We start from the raw sequence: 21,756 nt of genomic DNA, 5'->3' as shown, positions 1-21,756 counted from the left end.
CATCTCGCGATGTGTGGAGAAGCTGAATAGACTCGGACTGTTTTCATTAGAAAGACGGAGGTTGAGGGGTGACCTGATAGAGGTCTACATAACCTTAAGATTAGAAAGACAGTTTAGGGATAGTGCCAGTACTTCTTCATACAAATGATAGTGGAAATCTAGAACTCTCTGAAAAATTTGTTGAGCTTGATCAATTGATCATTTCAAAACTGCAGTAGATAGCAATAGATTATGAGGGGCATGGATAGAATGGATGGGCAGGCACTCTATCCCAGGGTGGGAGGGGTCAGTCACCAGGAGGCATAGGTTTAAGGCCCGTGGGACAAAATTTATAGGAGATGTGCGACCAGGTTTTTTACGCAAAGGGTGGTGAGTGCCTGGAACACGTTGCCAGGGGAGGTTGTGGAAGCAGATACATTAACGGCTTTCAAAATGCAACTTGACAAACACATGGATAGGACGGGTACAGAGGGATACAGCACAAGGAAGTGCTGAGGGTTTTGGCAAAGGTTGATATGACCGGTACAGGCTTGGAGGGCCGAAGGGCCTGCTCCTGTGCTGTATTGTTCTTTGTTCTTTTGGTCTTTGAAACAGGGTGGGATTTAGCTGAGATACACCCTATCAAGGTATATGTTGAATGCTCACTTGAGCGAGATACCCAAAAGTGGATGTTTGCCATAGAATTCTGCCCAAGCAGCTGTCACCATCGTCAGAAGAGAATAGACAATTTAGAAAATCATCAATAGCAGCTACATTATTTTGAGACAAGGTCTGTTGTTTGTTTAGGTATCCACGGAGAAGCTGGTATCGAGCGGATTAAGGTGAGCAACCTTTAAACAGTAATATACAGGAGATGTACATTAGCAGAAATTAAAAGTTAAATATCTATTTCTGTCATTTCAATGGAAACAATACTGCGAATACTGCATTACCCGCATGGCATAAGAACCAACATGCTGAGCACAAGACTCATCTATCTGCCACTGATGGTCTATAAGTAGGTCCCCGATGGGACGGAGAATCAGTTGTCAGGGAAAATTGTGATCAGTGCCCATTCGCGGCGTGAACATGGCCCACGATGCACGCCAGCGGGAGATATAAATAAATGCAAATGGGTCTTAGTGACCCGTTTGCATCTATTTAGCGGGGCCTGGCGTCCTATCCTCCTCCCTCCCATGATTCTCCAGTCCCACGGTCGGGAATCACGTGGGTGTGAATCACGCATGGTCTCAGCAATCATGAACCTGACGTAGTGGACCTCGTGGTGGGCGATAGGGGCCCCTTTGGTTCACCACGATGTTCACCCTGCCAGGGCCACACTGGTAGAGACCATCTGAGCCAATGCGAGGGCCGCACACCCTCAACAATGTACTGCTTGCTCACGCCTCCTCTGGCAGACCCCACCTGCCACAGGGATCTGTGTAATAGGTGGACACCACCACCCTCCCCGCCCCCCCCCCCCCCCCCCCGACCCCTGTAATAGGGTGACCCCCCTCCAGGGACCCCTGTAATGGGGGGGGCCCTCACCAAGGGACCCCTTTAATAGTGGAATGCCCTGAGGGACCCCTGTTATAGGGGGACCCCCGCACAGGAACCCCCTCCACAGATCCCCAACCCCCACACACATACAGACTACCACGCCCCACACACAACCCCTGACCCCCCAGAAAATGGACCCCTGTCTGGAAGCTAGAGAGCAGTCCGGATAGGAGCTGTAGGAAGCATTATATCTGTAATACTTACTTTGCAGCTCAATTCCTCGAATGAGAGCAGCTGTGCCTGCGTCTGATTCCCACAGATCCATTTCTGCAAGTCATTCATAGCTTTTGAGTAGTGGTCTGATTGACAGCTTGTACAATACAAACCATCTGCAGCTGCGATCCATTCATATTTCCTCACGCCTAAGTGGTAAAAACACAATGATTGTAAACATTGACCACATCAAAGAGATGTAAGTGCATTCCAATCACTCAAGCTTGTGATTTCACTGCACTTACCTCTCTTTGATGTGGTCAATGTTGACAAACATTGGGGTTTCACCACTTAGCCTATTGAAGTATGAAAGGATATGAATGGATCAAAGCTGCAGATGGTTTTTAGAAGCTGCCAATCACAGACCACTATTTGAAAGCTATGAATGGCTTGCAGATAATGGATCAGTGGGAACCAGACGCAGGTACAGCTGCTCTCCTTTGAGGAATGGACACGTGGAGCTGGAAGGCAAACATTAGAGCCATAATGCTTCCCAATGCCCCTGTCTGGACCGCCCCCTATTTTCCAGACAGGGGTCCTTTTTATTGGGGGGTGGGTCTGTGTTTGGGGGTGGTTGCTATGGAGGGGGTTCCTTTAGGTATGTGGGGGACCAACTATTACAGGGGTCTCTGAGGAGGGTCCCCTATAACCGGGGTCGCTGGGGGTTCCCCCTATTAAAGGGGTCCCTGGGGGATCGCTAATACATGGATTCTCTATTACAGGGGTCCATGGGGGGGTCCCCTATTACAGTGCTCCCGGGGAGCAGATCGTGTCACCTCCATACTTGGGGGGGGGGGGGGGAGGGGGGTTGGGCCGATTTGCGGTGAGAGTGAGGGTTGCGGCCGATTTGTAGTGCGGGGGCGTGGCCAGCCGCATTAATTTGCATGGCGTGAAATACTGAATTGCATCCCGCATTATGACCGCAAGAGGATCGTAAAACTGGTGCAATTCAACTTTGGTGGGAGAACATAGGCCGGGATTCTCTGATCCGGGGCCGGAGAATCGCCTGGGGGGGGGGGGGGGGGGCGCGGATCCCGCCACACCGCTCTGACGCCGGGCTGCTGATTCTCCGCCGACCGGAGAATCAGCGGCAATCGCTCCGGCGCGGCCGCTGCGGTGTCGATCAGGGGCCGCTGGAAACTGTTCCCCCGGCGATTCTCCGCGCTTGACGGGCCATCCGGCGGGACCTCAACCTTCTGGCTGCGGGGGTCGTCCTGGTTGGAGGGGTCGACTTAGGGGGGGGGGCTTCCACGGTGGCCAGGCCCGTGATCGGTGGCATCCGATCGGCAGGCGAGCTCATTCCAGGGAGGGCCTATGTTCCTCCGTGCTGGACACAGTCGGGCTCCGCCATATTGCCCGGGGGCCTGCGTTGACCCGTGCCGGCCACGGCACGCATGCGCGGGCTCGCACCGGTCGTGGAGCGGCGGACAGCACTCCTGCGCTGGTCTAGCCCCATAGGAAGGGGTGTATGCCTGGGCCTGGAGGCCCGTTGACGCCAGCATCGGTTTTGACGCCGGCATCAACACTTGACCGGGATTTCAGAGAATCCCAGCCATAGTCTCCCAAACAGAAAAACCAGCCCAGCTTGTCTCAGAGAATTGAGAGATGGAAGGAGTAAAGTTGTTAAATACATTTGTAATGAAGCTATGGCAAAGTGGATTTAAAAAGTAATTAACCTGCATTTGGAAATTTGTATTAAGAGATAAATAGAGAATTAGATTTTCAACCGTTAAATTTCAAAGAGGAGTCAGGAATTTTTGCAACTTGCAACAGTTTCAGAAGTGAACAAGGGAAGGTTGTCAAAATTTATTTTACCTGTAAGTGGAGCCCTTTGGAAAATATGAAAGGTTTTTATGTTTTGAAAAAGCTGAGTTCAAAAGAGTGCGGAGAACAATGGAATCAAAGATGGGAGGGAAAGGGATATTTAAGGAGCGATGTTGAGCTGAAGTTGGGATTGATTATGTGTGAGTAAGTCATCCTAGAAACAACTTTGTGCTGAAAGGTGAAAAGGTTGAAGTAGCCACTCAGAAAACCAGAAAAGTCTTGGGTTTCAGAGAGTAGTCTTGTTTCTGAGGTTTTATTGGATTTTCACAGCAGAGTGGAAGCAGAGTTGACAGGTTGTATGGTGTACCTTTACTACAACGATAGCAGTTTTGCCATTGGTAATTTACTGGATTTTATGGTCAAACATCTATGGAGTCTTGCCTGGAAGAGTTTACTTGTGGGCCTGACCGAGTATTTGTGGTCCGGATGGGAGATAGAAACAGAGTTAATGCTTTGATCTGTCTGACTCCGCTTCAGAGCGAAAAAGAGGGAGAAATGAGATGGATTTGATTCTGTTCAAGAGGGTGTGAAGTAGTTGGAGCGAGGCAGAAGGTCAGGGATAGTTGGGAACTGGAAGAGATTGGACAAGTGTTTGGACACAAGACAAAGGAAGTGTTAATGGCAGTGGTAAGGACGAAAGAAGGTATTCATAGTGGCATAAAGGTAAGATAGCAGAACAAAGGTGAGCACTCTGTGAAAGTAAAACTTAAGAACACATGAAAGATGAACTTGTAGGGAAGGGGTGGTCCGTTGGGAAAAAAAAATTGGATTTAAACAAGAAGAGAAAGGGAGTTCAGATGAAGGAAAGGGTTCACAGTCTGACGTTGTTGGAACTCCGTGTTGAGTCCAGAAGACTGTAATGTGTATAATCCTCCAGTTTGCATTGGGCTTCACTGGAACATTACAACAAGCCATAGATGGGCATGTGGTCATCAGAACAAAATGGTGAGTTGAAATGGAAAATGACAGAAAGGATGGAGTCATACTGAGCGAAGATGTTCCGGCAAATGATCACCCAGTTTATTGGGGATGTGATGGAATACCATTTTAACTGTGTAACTATCATCTTGTGTGCTTATGTTTTCTTTTCTTATTGTTTATAAATCTTTTAATTTTAAAAAAAATCCCAAAACAGGTCCAGCTATTCTATGCTGCTGAGAGTTGGTTTCTTCTCATTTTCAGAATGCAAAAAAAAATGGTTATGGTTTATGAGTTGAATTTCCCTCTGGGATTTGGCTTATTCAGCAATTAACATCTGCTGTGGTCATAACAATATGCATATCCTGCCCTGCACTAAGTCATCCATGCCCATTATCCCCTTTTTTGACCTAAACGGGTATTATGGACCTCAGTGCATTAAATTGAAAATCCATGTCCTATTAATTGCTTCCATGGCACCATCCCATTTTACATGTACAACTTCCTCCAGCTTTAAATTTCCATCTGTACCCTTTCAGCCTCTGATTCTGCCCTTTTGTGCATCCCTTCTACCTTTGCCTCATTATTGGTGGCATACCCTTCATCCACCATAGCCCTATTCCATCCCTAAATCGATGTCTCACTAATATGGGCATTTCAAAATGGCAGTAAATTGACATACAAGTTATTGCTCCTACATTAGGCCATTTTGTAATGGTGCTTTATCACTGTGATGGCACAGCTGATGTCATCTCACTGAATTTGTCTAAGTGTTGATGGTTCATCACCTTTTTGACTTTGTTCTTTTCCCAGATGATATCAGCTGATGAAGTGATACAAAAAGTAATCGATCACATGACGGATCCTGCAAATGAGTCTCATTTGAGCATGCAAGCTGGTAAGTACAAAGTTGGGTGTAGGTGGCTTCTACTCTTCCGTCATCCTGTGTATAGGAGGAGGTGCTCCATACAAACCCTGAGAAACAGTGATCTGCATCAAAGTAACTATGAATTCTCATACCACTGAAATGTGTGGAATCAATCAAAGAGATTTATGTGCACTTTTTTGGAATAAAATGCTGACTCTGGTAGGTATGATTCTGAGGAGTACTTGCATATGTCTCAGCTGTCCCATCAGCCTCTTTGTTGACCTTTAAAATTATTAAGCGTTGGTGTTTCACAATATCATCATGAAGTTTCTTCAGGCTAAATTCTGTTCAACATATTTATTTCCAGGCAGTCATCAGCCAGTGATTTTAAAATATAAAATGTTAGTGGTGACGGGAAGGCCGAGATAAATCAGTTAGTAACATGCACCAGTCTGAAGGAGGAGTTGAGAAACACAGGTTAGTGTACAGATCTCTTCATGAGGGAGAGACTGGGACACATCATTCAATGCATAAATATCTTCTTGGAGAGGCTGAGGTTGGCTAGAGTCATTTCATTCTAAATATTCTTTTCCTCACCTTTTTGTGATGTGGAATATTTGAAGGGAAACATTTCCATCTGTCTGATAGAAGAAGATAGATAATTATGACACTGTTTCACTGATTACCTGCTGTTCTGATTCTGTTTTGCAGAATGTTTCAAATTAGTAAACCTTGTATGCATTGCTGAATGTTAGAGACATAATTTAACTGGGCCTGGACTCTTCTGAAGCATATAAGGTGAACTCGAGTTGAACTTTGAAAGGGTACTGGGCAGTAGAGACATTTAACATTTAATTATGAAGAGATCTGTACACTAACCTGTGTTTCTCAACTGCTCCTTCGGACTGGTGCATGTTACTAACTGATTTACCTCGGCCTTCCCGTCACCACTAACATTTTATATTTTAAAATCACTAGCTGACGACTGCCTGGAAATTAGGTTAGCATAATACTTTGGAGTTGGTATCCCTGACTGGATCGTGGTGAAAGGTTCCCATTGTGTTTCCTTACTTTACAGATTTCAAGTGGATAAATTGGTTATCAGTTCTGTTTTACTGTGTTTAATTTTACTCTGTCTCTAGGGGATCATATTGTATTGGTTGTGAACAACCTCGGAGGGTTGTCCTGCCTGGAACTGAATATTGTGGCCAAATCTGCCATGAAATACCTGGGTGAGTTTTCAAGTATTTCCATCTGAGACTCATGGCTATGATGAGAGTATTTGTTTTCAGGAGACAAGTAAGGCAATAGGTAACAACTGGCTACAAAAGAGAAACCAGTGTAGGAGTTAAAGGTAGTTACTCAGAAAGGTGGAAAATGAAAAGTTGTATTCCACAGAGATTGGTGCTGACACCTATTACGGGCCAGGGTTTAGAGAACCCCAAAGTGTACCATGGAGTTCACCTGACCCACAACCTTTAATAGATTTTGGTTATGGGGAGCACAAGGGCCCACTCTACAGGTGTGATGCAACAGAGATCCAAAGTACTTTTAAAACAAAACAATGTTTATTCTATAAATCCAGTTAACATTTTAGAAACACACAGTAAACATCTTAGCAACTATCAACTCAAATACTCCCCCCAACAAATACAGTACTCTATAAGTAACCCTTAATCTTTCCTAGCAACATCCAAAAGACAAATACCTTCTTTAACAAACTGAGAGCAGTTATCACTTTTAAATTAGCAAGTGATCTGAAGACGTTCTTTTCGTGCAGAATGAGATCAAAATTACACCTTGTTTGGCTGGATGCAGCTCCAACTCTGAAAACGAAACCAAACACATACTGTAGCTGCCAGTTCAAAAACGAAAGTAAAAACAGACAGACAGCCCAGCTCCACCCACACTCTGACATCACTGAAGCTATTTGATAAACATCCAATTCTTAAAGGTACTCTCACATGATACACCACTGTGTCCATTATTTACATAAAAGATTTGGGGCGGGCTTCTCCGTTTTTGAGACTAAGTGTTGACATTGACGCAGAATTCATGGAGTTCCATGACAGCAAAACTGCCGCCGCACCTGGACCGATTCCGCTACGGTTAAAGGCTGAGCACTGGCGCCACGTGGAACACAATCGATTGCAATGAGAAACGGTGCCAGATTCACCGGTTTCGCGATTGAAACTCAGGAGGCTGTCAAGCTGCAGCCACATATACACACTTCACTCCCCACCCACACCATCCCAGCCAACAAGATGGTATCAAGACGCACGGCCCCAAGATTCACTGACGCTGAGCTGGAGACCCTCCTGGATTCCGTGGAGGAGAGGAGGATGGCCCCGTACCCCAGCCTGGGAAGGAGGCTGCCAGCCGCCACCATTCGCCGTGCCTAGGCACAGGTGGCAGAGGCAGTGAACGCCATGGGCAACATCGTCTGGACTGGCCAAACGTTTCCGGAAACAACTGCACGACCACTTATTCCCAATTCAATTCTGCTCCATTCTCTCTTATTATAGCTTCTTTATGGTGTGAAGTGAAATTTGTAATGTTTTTAAAGAAGTGGCAAAAATGAAGTGCCAAGATGAACCTCTTTAATGTTTAAATTGTTTAAATGTGAGGATTGAATTAAGAGCTAATTCTGCTGCAGTAATAATGTAATGGATCTTTTATGGGCATCTCTTTCAGAGAGTAAGGAGGTCGTTATTGAAAGGGCCTACATCGGTTCCTTAATGACAGCCTTGGAAATGGGAGGAACTTCTTTGACTCTGATGCATGCAGATAGTGAACAACTGAAACTCTTGGGTGAGTGCTTTTAGATGAAGTCTGCTACAGAATTTCTTGTTGCTATTTCTTTGTGAATGAAGGTTTTTGGAAGTTTGTATTTTTCTTCTTATCGGTCGCAGGCCCAGTGGTGGCTAGTCAGGCCTATCCATGACTGGGAGATTCTCCCACAGCAGGTGCAAGTGAAGGGGTAGCCGCTGCTCAGAGCAATTGGATCTATCTTTTTCCTGCTTTTCGCTTATATGCTGGCTCTTTGCTCAGTCTCAAAGATGTCTGCAGCACTCCTGATGTGGTATCTCCGGGGAATCCTCTTTTAGGCCTGTGCACTGGCGATGGTTCATGTGGCATACAGAGAGGACAGGGAGTTTTTTTATCCTTTGCCCAGGTGGCATCATGAATGAACGTCCTGTGGAATCCTGCCCTGTTCCCAGCAGGTCATGAAAAACTCATGGAGCTTGGTAGAAAGGACTGGGCCATCATGTTTCAAGGCTCCTGGTGGAATTCCATTGACTCCAGGGGTTTTGTTACTCTTCATCTGGTTGATGGCGGTCACGGTCTCCCCCCAACGTTGGGATCTCATCCAGTTCTTCTTTGGCCGTCTGTTTTTGGGTGTGGTTGATGGCAGTATCAAGCATTGTGCATTTTGTGCTGAAGAATGTTTCAAAATGCTCCGACCAGTGATCCAGGACCAACTTCTTGTCGATGTGTAGTTTCTTGCCATCAGTGCTCCTCAGGATTTTGGGTTTGGTGTCTTGGTCCATCGACAGATTTTAGTGCTTCATAGACACTTACTTCTTCTGTCGCCAGTACTAGCGTGCAGTTGGTTTTTTCTGCAAGAACGATCCAGTCAGTTTGGATGTTACTCAGTTTAGGTTGAAGGATGCGACAGAAGGTGCAACTCTTATTTATAACTAGAGTAAGACACTAACTGGATATCCCAGAGATGGAGAGCTTATGATGGGGCTGTTGACAGTATTTTTCCAGACACTGCACTGGTAGCAGGGGAAGGCAAGTCAATTCTGCAATCTGTGCTTACCCAAGAACTTTTATGTAAGTTCTGGACCCTAATTATCCAGGATCCTGACAACCACAAATCTGGTGGCCTCCAACATTGCAGAGGAGCTCAAATTTGTGTCAAATCCTGGTAACAGTTCACTTTAATAATCAAGTTGGATGGTCTAGCACCTGAAGAAGGGCATTGAGACCCCCATCTATGAATTCCAATCCACTAATTAAAAAAAAAAAATCATTTGTGAGACATGAGCATCACCGGCTAGGCCAAGATTTATTACCGATCCTTAATTTCCCTTGAGAAGGTGGCGGTGGTGAGCTGTCTTCTTGAACCATCGTAGTGCATATGGTGTACATCCAGTGTCCAGTCTAATTTCCTGCATTGCATCAGATATTGGGAACCTGTTTGTTTTTGAAATTTGATAGCCAAAAAGGACGCGTGATTGTGATGAATGATTAAACCTGTGTCTGATTCGAATATAATACCAACTTCGTGCTGCTCGTTAAGTTGCATAGTTACTACGTACAGCCAACACTATGGCCCATAACTTCTGCAGAGTCGCAATCTCCATTCGATTGCCACTCTCGTCAGACATACCTGCACTGTAATTCCTAAACTCCTGTCTCGTTCAACCTTCCTCACTCAGGCTAAATGGGACAGGATCAGCAAAGCATGTCCCTGGCAGAGCATTATGGACTGACTGGGGGGCAGAGAGTTAAGTCTCTTAAGAGTTTTTGCAGCAGTAGCTGCCTTAAAGGGGAAATCTAAAGGGGTAATTTATAGGGAGCAGGTAAATTATAAAGTTAAGGGAATGGGGGGAGGGCCAGTGCGGTGTCCGTGAGGGAGGGCAGTCCGGGAGGGGGGTAGGTCAGTTTGGGAGGAGGGGTCAGTCCGGGAGAAAGGGTGAGGGTCAGTCCGGGAGGAAGGTCAGTCCAGAAGGGAGAGGATCAGTCCAGGCTGGGGGGAAGCATCGGACTGAGTCGTAGCGGGAGGGGGATCATGTTAGGTTGTGGTGGAGGGCAGCGCGGGGGGTGGGGGGGGGGGGGGGGGGGGGGCAGTAGTGGGTCATCGGGGAGGGGTCAGGTCAGGACGGAGGGGTCGGGACTGGTGTGGGAGTGGTCTGTTAAATTGCCCTCCGTGTCCAAAAAAGGTTAGATGGAGTTATTGGGTTAGGGGGATAGGGTGGAAGTGAGGGCTTAAGGGGTCAGTGCAGACTCGATGGGCCGAATGGCCTCCTTCTGCACTCTATGTTCTATGTACATGATCTGGAGACACCTTTTTAGCATGCAGAGAGACTCCAAGATCCTTGTAGTCTGAATACAGCTTCCAACTGTCTCAACCGAAAGTAAAACTCAGAGCCACAAACAGCTTCCAGCTCAAAACGAAAGTAAAAACCAGAGTCACCGCCCAGCTCTACCCACACAATGACATCACTGCAGCCATTTGAGAAGACAAACATTTCTTAAAGGGACATTCCTATGACAACACTGAGTCTGCTAACTTAGAAGAGCAACAAAATGGTCTCATAAGGCGACTGCAGAAGCATAGGATGATTTGTAGGGACACACCGGGGTGCCCGACATTAAGTGAACATGATGTAGATGTAGGTGATCCAACCCGATAAAACAGCATCAATATCGATTGAAGCAACAAAAACTAGCTTTGCGAGAAGCAGATATCCAATACATGTTGAAGAATCATTAATTGAGCAGAGTAAGAGTAGCTGGTGTTTGCCAATTGTGTTAATACCGAAGGCAGATGGGAAAACACGGTTCTGTATGGATTATTGGAAGGTCAGTGTTGTCACCAAAATGGATTTGTATCCGATTCCCATGTTGGAGGACTGCATTGAAAAGATGGGCAGCAGTGGTTAGCACTGTTGCCACACAGCGCCAGGGACCAGGGTTCAATTCTGGCCTTAGGTTACTGTCTGTGTGGGGTTTGTATATTCTCTCCGTGCGTGTGTGGGCTTCCACCAGGTGCTCTGGTTTCCTTCCACAGTCCAAAGATGTGCAGGCTAGATGGATTAGCCATGATAAAAAGAAAATTGGCCCTTAGTGTCCAAAAGATGTACGGGTGGGGTTGTGGGGATGGCCGGAGGAGTGGACATAATAGGGTGCTCTTTCAGAGGGTCGGTGCAGGCTGTATGGGCCAAATGGTCTCCTTCTGCACTGTAGGAATTCTATGATGATCTATGATAGGCAGTGCGTCATGCCTTTCAAAAATTGATTTGTTTCAGATTCCTTTAACATCCACTTGCCTTTGTGATTCAAAGGGATTGTGTCAGAGTAAAGTGATGCTGTTCGGATTAGAAAATGCACCAGCTACATTTCAATGACACGTACATCCAAGTAATGGCTAAGGTGTCCAACTGGGTGGTCTATTTGGATGACGTGGTAGTTTACGGTGACACATAGACGGAGCTTGTGGGACAATTGGAGGAGATATTTATAAAACTGCAGTTGGCCGATTTAGTCATCGATTTGGCCAAAAGCAAGTTGGCCAAAGCAAAGGTTATCTACTTGGGGAACGTTGTGGGACAGGGACAAGTAGTACCCAGAAGAGCCAAAGTGATGAGTTACTAGATTTCCCGTTTCCCAAAACAAAATGGGAGATTATGAGGTTATTAGGCATGTGCAGGTTCTGTAGAAAGCTTGTACCTAACTTTAGTACCATTGACGAATATATTGCAGAAACAATGGTATGGTCTGCAGAATGCCGGAAACCTTGGAGAAATTGATATTGGTAACGAACCAGTGTTGGCCACTGCTCATTTTTCCAAACCCTGTAAAATGACCATAGATGCCAGTGACCTGGGAGGGGGGCGCAGTGTTACAATAGGATGACGAGTCAGGAATAGGGAGGCCTGTGGGATTCTTTTCAAAGAAATAAAGTCTGTGCCATACTCCACCATTGAGAAGGAAGCCTTAGCATTGCTACTAGTACTTCAGCCTTTTGAATTTTATGTCCGGCATGACAATAAGTCTATACTGACCATAATCCACTTGCATTTGTGGAAAAATATAAAACTTGGAATGCAAGATTGTTCCGTTGGTGTTTATTGTTGCAACCTTTCAATTTAAAAACTGTATATATTCCTGAAAAGGACAATATTATTGCAGAGGCATTGGCACGAGTTTAAGTGCTGGTGAGTGGCAGATGTACGATTGGGGGACTTGTCTAGTGGGAAAGGAACGATGAATGGATTTGTGTATTGTGTCACATACCTTGTGATGAAACGTCCTTGCAAAGACGTTTCATTCCTCTAAGGGGAGAGGTATGTAAGAGTCCTTTCTATTTATTTCCTTTTCTTTTTATTATTTTGGTCCGTGGACCCATAATCGGGATGTACCTTTAAGCAGAAGACTCGAGGCTGAACAGCCTGCTTGCCAGGATACTGTGTTCCCAGCTTTTGTATTTTGGAAAGAAGAAGCCAGACTCTTCGGCACCAGTGGGTCTTAGGAACCACCTGTGGAGGGAGTTGGTTCGATTGGTTAACTGGCAACCAGTGAGTTGTCGAGGGTCAGTGTTCTGCCTGACAGTGGTCAGTGATTTGATTTCTGGATGATGATTTCTGAGAGAACTTGGCAGAAGAGTTTAGACTTTGGAAGTGAAAGGAACGCTCTCTCTTTTCTGCTTGCTGATGTGAAAGAACTGCTTTATTGTTCCGAAAGCAGTGAGTGCCTGACACAGCCTTTGCTGTGAATTAGAAATGCTGCTAAGTATGCAGAGAAAGTAGACAACCTTGCTGGAGAAAACCATCTCAATCCTAGAAGGAAGAACTACCAACTTCAGAAAGACATTGACTGAAAGCCATGCCAGTGCATCAAAGTTCCTAGTCCTTTTATCTTTATCAGTGCTTTCTTATCCTTCCATCACTCTTCCCCCCCTGTTTGTGTGTTACAGGAAGGATTCTTATAACTCTTAGCTAGAACTATATTCAAGTATGCAGCAAAGACCACAAGCTAGGAACTGCCTGTTACACATGATTCTGTCTGTTACACATGACCCGGCTGACCCTGGGTGTAGGACCCGGGGGCGGAATTCTCCCACCCCCCACGCCGGGTGTGCCGCCCCGCCCCCCCCCCCCAAACCGGCGCAGCGAGAATCACGGCTGACCGCTGGGAGAATTGTTGCTCGCCGTTTGCAACGGGCGAGCAGCGATTCTCCGGCCCGGATGGCCAAGCGGCCTCCCAATACGACTGGTTGCCGCCGGCGCAGTCCACACCTGGTCGCTGCCGGCGGGAACGGCGCGGGTACGCTGTGGGGGGGGGGCTGTGGGGGTGAGGAGGGGGGTTCCTCCACTGGGGGGGGCCTCAAATGGGGTCTGGCCCGCGTCGGTGCCCACCGATCAGCGGGCCGGCCTCTGAAGGAGGACCTCCTTTCCTCCGCCGCCCCGTAAGATCCATCCAACATCTTCTTGCGGGGCGGCCTCGGGGAGGTGCGGGTGACATCATTTACGCGGCGCCGCTTTTACGCGGTGCCAAGGCCCAGCGCGCGTAAATGACGCGACGCCGCTCCTAGCCCTGGGGGCGGGAGAATAGGGGGCTGGGAGCGGGCTCCAACGCCGGAGTGAAACACTCCAGTTTTCACTCCGGTGTCGGCACTTAGACTCCCGATGGGAGAATTGCACCCCTTATACATCTTACCGCCAAGCTTTTATCCAATATATTTTTAGTGGTTATAGTTTACCTCGTATCTTAAATTGTTATAAATATCGGCATTTATATTGTCATTACTAAACTGATCACTATCCCATTTTTCTTCTTTAAGTCATTAAATTTAAAGATTTCCGCCTGTCTGGAGGCATTATAACCCTTCCACATCTCATTTGATTTAATGTCGGAGGAATGGTAGGCTCTGTCGTTGCTGTTTTTTCCCATAGGTTTGGAGGTTCTGTCATCTGGATATGCTTTCTTCCTTTTCTTCCATTCTTGAACAAGTACTTTTCTTCTGTATTTACAAATGAGAGGGGCCATATTGTTGGAGAGGACAGTGTGAAACAGACTGGTAAGCTCGAGGAAATACTTGTTAGGAAGGAAGATGTGTTGGGCATTTTGAAAAACTTGAGGATTGACAAGTCCCCCGGGCCTGACGGGATATGTCCAAGGATTCTATGGGAAGCAAGAGATGAAATTGCAGAGCCGTTGGCAATGATCTTTTCGTCCTCACTGCCAACAGGGGTGGTACCAGTGGATTGGAGAGTGGCGAATGTCGTGCCCCTGTTCAAAAGAGGGACTTGGGATAACCCTGGGAATTACAGGCCAGTTAGTCTTACTTCGGTGGTAGGCAAAGTAATGGAAAGGGTACTGAAGGATAGGATTTCTGAGCATCTGGAAAGACACTGCTTGATTAGGGATAGTCAGCACGGATTTGTGAGGGGTAGGTCTTGCCTTACAAGTCTTATTGAATTCTTTGAGGAGGTGACCAAGCATGTGGATGAAGGTAAAGCAGTGGATGTAGTGTACATGGATTTTAGTAAGGCATTTGATAAGGTTCCCCATGGTAGGCTCATGCAGAAAGTAAGGAGGCATGGGATAGTGGGAAATTTGACCAGTTGGATAACGAACTGGCTAACCGATAGAAGTCAGAGAGTGGTGGTGGATGGTAAATATTCAGCCTGGATCCCAGTTACCAGTGGCGTACCGCAGGGATCAGTTCTGGGTCCTCTGCTGTTTGTGATTTTCATTAATGACTTGGATGAGGGAGTTGAAGGGTGGGTCAGTAAATTTGCAGACGATACGAAGATTGGTGGAGTTGTGGATAGTGAGGAGGGCTGTTGTCGGCTGCAAAGAGACATAGATAGGATGCAGAGCTGGGCTGAGAAGTGGCAGATGGAGTTTAACCCTGAAAAGTGTGAGGTTGTCCATTTTGGAAGGACAAATATGAATGTGGAATACAGGGTTAACGGTAGAGTTCTTGGCAATGTGGAGGAGCAGAGAGATCTTGGGGTCTTTTTCATACATCTTTGAAAGTTGCCACTCAAGTGGATAGAGCTGTGAAGAAGGCCTATGGTGTGCTAGCGTTCATTAACAGAGGGATTGAATTTAAGAGCCAAGAGGTGATGATGCAGCTGTACAAAACTTTGGGAAGGCCACATTTGGAGTACTGTGTACAGTTCTGGTTGCCTCATTTTAGGAAGGATGTGGAAGCTTTGGAAAAGGTGCAAAGGAGATTTACACCAGGATGTTGCCTGGAATGGAGAGTAGGTCTTACGAGGAAAGGTTGAGGGTGCTAGGCCTTTTCTCATTCGAACGGAGAAGGATGAGGGGCGACTTGATAGAGGTTTATAAGATGATCAGGGGAATAGATAGAGTAGACAGAGACATTTTCCCTGGGTGGAACAAACCATTACAAGTGGACATAAATTTAAGGTGAATGGTGGAAGATATAGGGGGGATGTCAGAGGTAGGTTCTTTACCCAGAGAGTAGTGGGGGCATGCAATGCACTGTCTGTGGAATAAGTTGAGTCGGAAACATTAGGGACCTTCAAGCAGCTATTGGATAGGTACATAGATTACGGTAGAATGCGATAGTGTAGATTAATTTGTTCTTAAGGACAGCACGGTAGCATTGTGGATAGCACAATTGCTTCACAGCTCCAGGGTCCCAGGTTCGATTCCGGCTTGGGTCACTGTCTGTGCGGAGTCTGCACATCCTCCCCGTGTTTGCGTGGGTTTCCTCCGGGTGCTCCGGTTTCCTCCCACAGTCCAAAGATGTGCAGGTTAGGTGGATTGGCCATGATAAATTGCCCTTAGTGTCCAAAATTGCCCTTAGTGTTGGGTGGGGTTACTGGGATAGGGTGGAGGTGTTGACCTTGGGTAGGGTACTCTTCCCAAGAGCCGGTGAGACTCGATGGGCCGAATGGCCTCCTTCTGCGCTGTAAATGCTATGATAATCTATGATTAATCGAGGACAAAGGTTCAGCACAACATCGTGGGCCGAAGGGCCTGTTCTGTGCTGTATTTTCTATGTTCTATGTTTCATGTTGAACCATACTTGGTTGGTTCAACTGTTGTGTTAGTTGGTGGTTGCCACAAGAACTTGTTTCTTGCGCGGTTGAAGAATATTGTGCTCATCTCCTTGTTGTTTCTTTCTCTTCTTCGTCATCGTGTGGGTCGTGACAATGTCCTCTGTAGCTAAGGATGAGCATTCCTGTGACTCGAATGAGATTTAGTGGTACACTCATCTTTGCGTTTCACTGTCAGCAGTGGACGGCGACAGCCAAGTTCCAGAATTTGAAGTTTTGACATGCTGGTCGCGTGTTGTTGCATTTGTTTGGTGCAATTATGACTTGCTGCACTGCCATCAGAGCTGAAAGTTGAGGCTGCTGGTTGTCCTCTTTTGCATTCTCCACTTGAGGCGTCATGGTACCTACTAGGTGATTCGGCCCATCGCGTCTGCACCGGCTCTTGGAAAGAGCACCCTACTTAAGCCAACACCTCTGACGAATGTGATATAAAATAGTTACTTTAGAGATATTAGTTACTGTACTGTAGAGATAGGCCAGTCTCATTCTGGTGAGTTCACAGACAAAGGATTTCAGACCGCATGGCAAAGCAAGGAGGAGGTGTGTCCACCAAAGGAGGAGAAAAGGATGCTGGGTAATAGGGGCCAGAGGAAGGGATTGGAAGTGAGCCAATCAGAATGTCTGACTAGGTCAGGAGGGGTATAGGATGACCTATGGGAATCGTGTATGTGAAACTTGATACCATTTGAGTTGATTTGCAGAGATCCCTTTGTCTCTTTGTTCATTCGCTTTCCGGGGTGTAGGAGACTGGATGTGTCTTATGCCTCTGAGATGAATCAAGCTTGCAAGCCAAATAAAATAACTAATGCTGTACCTGCAAATCCATCTCGACTTTTATTGAGGCCAGACTGACGGGTAAAGAAATTTGGGATTTGACAATTGGTGCCGAAAACCCGGGATTTCTCAAGACGGTTCTGACCAACTGCGAAATCAGAATTAGACTGATTATGAACAGGAGGATGGGGAAAAAGGGCCCACAATGTACAGCTGGAAAATGACCGCGCATTGATTTTTCCCCTCTTCTTATCGTCTGATTAGTCTGGTCACTCGCGGTTGGTACGGAAAGATCGTCTCGACGAAATCAAAGGTCAGTCTGGGGATTAGAAATTTAATTGATGGAATTTCATATTGTTGATTCGGCTTGGGTTAGGTTTTGGGTTGATGGGACATCTAAAAGATGATTCAATTCCAAGTATAAGTGTTTTTATGGCTGATGTGACTTCAGTAGATGGAGGTTCAGTCAAGTATAAGTGTTTTTATGGCTGATGTGACTTCAGTAGATGGAGGTTCAGTTCAATAAGTGTTTTTAAATCTGAAGATGATTCAATTCCATGTGTGAGTGTTTTAAATCTATAGTTGATTAAGCTAACAAAATTGTACCCTTGGACTATAGTGGCGAAAAACGCAGTTCTGAGGACTAGTTGAGATTGTGGGGAATTGCTTGGATAAATTTCCAGACAAGAACATCTATACAGCTGGATGCTGCATATTGGTTGAAGCAGAAGTCTCTCAAAGGGTTAACAGCAGCAGCCAAAGTTAAAGACGACAGACAGTGCTTCTCACTCAGGCCTTGAGATAACAGCAGCAGCCTGTAGTGTAATCGGATACCTTTCCTTTGAGTCAGTGAACTCCAGCAAAGTTACGTTTTGAATTAATTAAGGGAAACCAGTGGGTTTCTCCACCTCTTTGATAAAAGTTATTATTTTCGAAAGCAATTGATTGAAATTGCCAGAATCTTAAGTTTTACTTACTTGAAATAATGTTTATCTCATTTTATTTGTGAATTAATAGAAACTTAAAGAAGATCACTGACACCATTTTAAAAAGTGTAAATCTGGAGATGATAGTTGACTTTGCCAACATTTTTGTGAATGTAAGAAAAATTGTTAAGATAAAGAATTAATTGAGTTGTAAATGTTATACAAGTTTGTGTTAAGCAAATCGTAAATTTAGTTCTGAGTTGAGATCAGAGCTAAGCTTGCAAGTTGCAGTAATTCAATTTGAATTTTCAAACATTTTTAAGTTTTAAAAGAACAGTGTTAGAACCTTTTCAATCGTTTTGCCAAGAAAAAAAAACGGGCAAGTAGAGACAGGAAAGGCTTGGGTCAAACAAAAGATGAGCTACGTAGTTCAATGGCTTGCCTTGAATTGACAGAAAATGATTAATTCAATAATTTAAAAATGTCAGTAAAAGTTTTGACTGCACCTGTAGCATTGTCTGCACTAATTCCAGAACCACCAGAGTATAATAATTTATATCCAGTCACTGCTCCCCAGATTCCAATCATGCCAGTAACTCCAGCCCTTTTTGGTTGATAGTGTGGGTCCCGATTTACCATCTTCACGATCAGTAGAGAAAGAGGAGCTCTGTTCCGCAAACCCAGTTAGCTCTAGGACCAGATCTCGGACAGCGAGAGAAGGGCTTGATCCTAACCAGAAACAATTAAGCATACCACCTAAATCCCTCCAAACCAAGGGGAAACCGCAAATTTCGAGAACAAAGGGAGCTGCAACAGATGATTTTGAAGAGAAAGAACTCCCTCTAGTGACAGGGAGGGACGTCAAAGTCTTGGAAGAACCAGAGGAAATAGCTAGAGTGCCCCCTGGTGAGACTCGGAGACAGTTGCCGATTAGGAAGATACCAATCACCTGAATTATGCTAGCCACGCCGCACTTCAGCAAGCCCATGCGTTAGACGACGATAGACGGACACAGATCCTGAATGCGTTGAATAGCACATTTCAAAAGCCCATAAATATTTCTGCTATCTTAGACCTAAAACCTAAGAAGACTGAAGAGCCAGAGGAATTTCTGGAGCGTTTTAATGAAATCTACCGTGGGCAGTCAGGCGACTTGCCATATCAAAATGGTCAGAATTCCCCTCAATATTGTGCTATGTTAATGCATTGCCTACCACCTTCTGTGGCTACTGCTGTGAAATGTAATAACATGAATTGGACAGAGAACGACCCTTCCCAGATGGCAAGGGCAGTCAGATTTTATTGGAAGGAGGGTGTAGGCCAGGAAGGAGGCTCAGTTACAAAGGTTAAGACTGAGTATGTAATGAAAAAGGATGATCTGCGACCCCAACAAGCGGCAGAAATGGTAGTTTACCAGCAGGAGCCCCAATATTGTGACTTTGGGTGGGTGGATCAGCGAGGGGGAGGATATCAAACCCACCCAAAGGGACCCTCAGCTCCTTTTTATGGCCCACCGTATGCATCAACAGCTTTACAACCGCCGCCCCCTCTGAGGTGCCATTGGTCTACTGGGAGACGAGGACGGGGCAGATAAAGAGGGAGCAATGCATGTTTTAATTGCGGCCGTGCAGATCACTGGCAACAGGAATGCCCCTTCAAAAGACAGGCAGCAGAAGGAGATTATCCCACCCAAAGGAGGGGGTACCCACCAAGGGGAGGACAGACGAGATACACTGACTTCTCCCAGACAAACCCTTTCCCAACACAGGATTGACTAGCTAATTTAGTCATAAGGACTCTCCAATCGGACAGGGAACCTATTATCTCTCTGCAGATAGGAGATTAACATCACTCATTTGTAATCGACACTGGAGCAGCCATGTCTTCTGTGCAATCAGAACTTCGACTACCATTATCCGACCACACGCAGCAATTGTCGGGGTTCCAAGGACAGGTGTGTGAGTATCCTATTTCTGAACCTGTGACAGTCACTTACGAGAATAAGTCTGCAAATCATCAGTTTGTAGTCACTACTGGATTGGACTGTAATTTGTTGGCCCGAGATTTACTGTGTATCTTCCAGCTACAGCTAGAGTATGGAGATGAAGGGGTAACGGTCCAATCATGGAGGATGAGACAACAGTGCTATATTTCTATCACCCCCAGTGGTGGACGTTAGACATTGAACATTCACTGCATCACGTTACCCTGGCCTGTGACAGAACCGGACAAAACAGGGAGTTGGAGGACAAATACCGGCCATTATTTGGGACCGAATGGCCAGTCAAAGGTACAGTCACGGGAAAAGAAGGTACAGCCGATTTTGTTACAATACCACCACATTTATGGCCACAGTCAGCTTCGGTAAGCCCTCATATTACACGTCAGGTCCACGACCAGTACCATGCCAGGGATCTGGGGCAAATGGTAAGGAGGGCAGTGGATCATTCGGATCCAACAGAGTACGCACTTCAAGTCATGCCGGACGGCACTACCATAAAATATTTTGAGGTCCCTGAAACAATTAACACTCGACTGCAGCATCACTGGGGACATGATGTTTTGGAATATGTCAATCCACAGGTCTGGGCGAAATACCCATCACAAGTGGGAAAGACAAATGTTACACCTATAAAGGTAACGATTAAGGATCATGTAAAGCTACCTTCCATTCGGCAATACCCCCTGAAATCCCAAGCTGCTCCGTCTATAGGCAAATTAATTCAAGACCTGTTTGGTCCCTTGCCAATCAGAATGTAACACCCCCATACTTGCTGTGCCTAAACCAGCCAAACCAGACCAGTACCGATTAGTACAGGATTTATGTTCAATCAATGCCATCGCATAGTCGTTACATGCTCTCACCCTCCAACAGGATATTACGGTGTATAGCTCCCACTCGGTCATTGCACTACTGAGGCAACTGCAGACTCAGCATCTTACCGCAGCTCGTCAGAATAGGTATGAGGTATACCTTTTGAACAATCCACATCTGACATTTAAACACTACCACTATCAATCCAGCCTGTTTTCTTAGTGGTCCCCCTGTCCATGAAGACGCACCTGGCCACGACTGTTTAGCCTTGATTCAGGAAACGACCACAATAAGGGACGATTTGAGTGACATTTCGTCAGAACAACCTGACATGTTTATGTGTGGTCAAATATCCCACCGGGGTTTAGTTAATGACTTACTGCAGGCCCTCCTTATGCCCGCGCAGATTTCCGTTATTAAATGCGCTGCCCACACAAATGGTAAGACCCCAGTTGACATTGGTAATGAACAAGCAGATTGTGCAGCGCGGACAGCCGCGCAAATTCAGCAAGTGATGGTGCCTAAAATGTTAAGTCAGACTAAACGATCTACTATAAATATGTCTGCTTCTGACAAGTCAATGCCAACCATCCAAGACGTCATAAGGTTACAGGAGGACGCTCCTGAGAGTGATAAACAAATGTGGAAACGGTTAGGTTGTACATATGATTCTGTTTCCTCTTTATGGACCACGCCAGCACATCAGACTTGTATGTCTGATGTACTGGCTTTATGGGTCATCGAATGTGTACACTTTGCAACTCATTGTGGGGCTCGGGGGACTAGTGATTTGTTGCTGGACACTTGGTGGCACCCTAAAATGCAGGGGTTGGCCCAGAGCATCAGTAATCGGTGTTTGATTTGTCAGCAATATAACACCGGAAAAGGTATCCCTTGTGGGATGGGGCAAACCCCGTTGCCCAGTGGTCCCTTTGAGACGCTCCAAATGGATTACATTGAGTTGGAAAGGTGTCAATGTTATAAATATGTTTTGGTCATTGTGGATGGGTTCAGCAGATGGGTTGAGGCGTATCCGACTACCGATAA

General features: G+C 46.0%; 1 protein-coding gene across 3 annotated transcripts in view; it reads left to right on the top strand.

The window, feature by feature from the left end:
* tkfc (triokinase/FMN cyclase) overlaps window positions 1–21,756 on the top strand; it is a 148,602-nt gene that overhangs the window by 65,325 nt on the left and 61,521 nt on the right. For all 3 annotated transcript variants that reach the window (XM_072518937.1, XM_072518936.1, XM_072518938.1), the window contains exons 7-10: window positions 787–821; window positions 5,308–5,392; window positions 6,505–6,594; window positions 8,057–8,173. In XM_072518937.1, coding sequence (XP_072375038.1) covers window positions 787–821; window positions 5,308–5,392; window positions 6,505–6,594; window positions 8,057–8,173 — 327 coding nt within the window. The remainder of the gene's footprint in view (window positions 1–786; window positions 822–5,307; window positions 5,393–6,504; window positions 6,595–8,056; window positions 8,174–21,756) is intronic.

The sequence above is a fragment of the Scyliorhinus torazame genome, chromosome 10, assembly GCF_047496885.1.
Source record: "Scyliorhinus torazame isolate Kashiwa2021f chromosome 10, sScyTor2.1, whole genome shotgun sequence".
NCBI lineage: Eukaryota > Metazoa > Chordata > Chondrichthyes > Carcharhiniformes > Scyliorhinidae > Scyliorhinus > Scyliorhinus torazame.
This window is presented reverse-complemented; position numbering and strand designations above follow the sequence as displayed.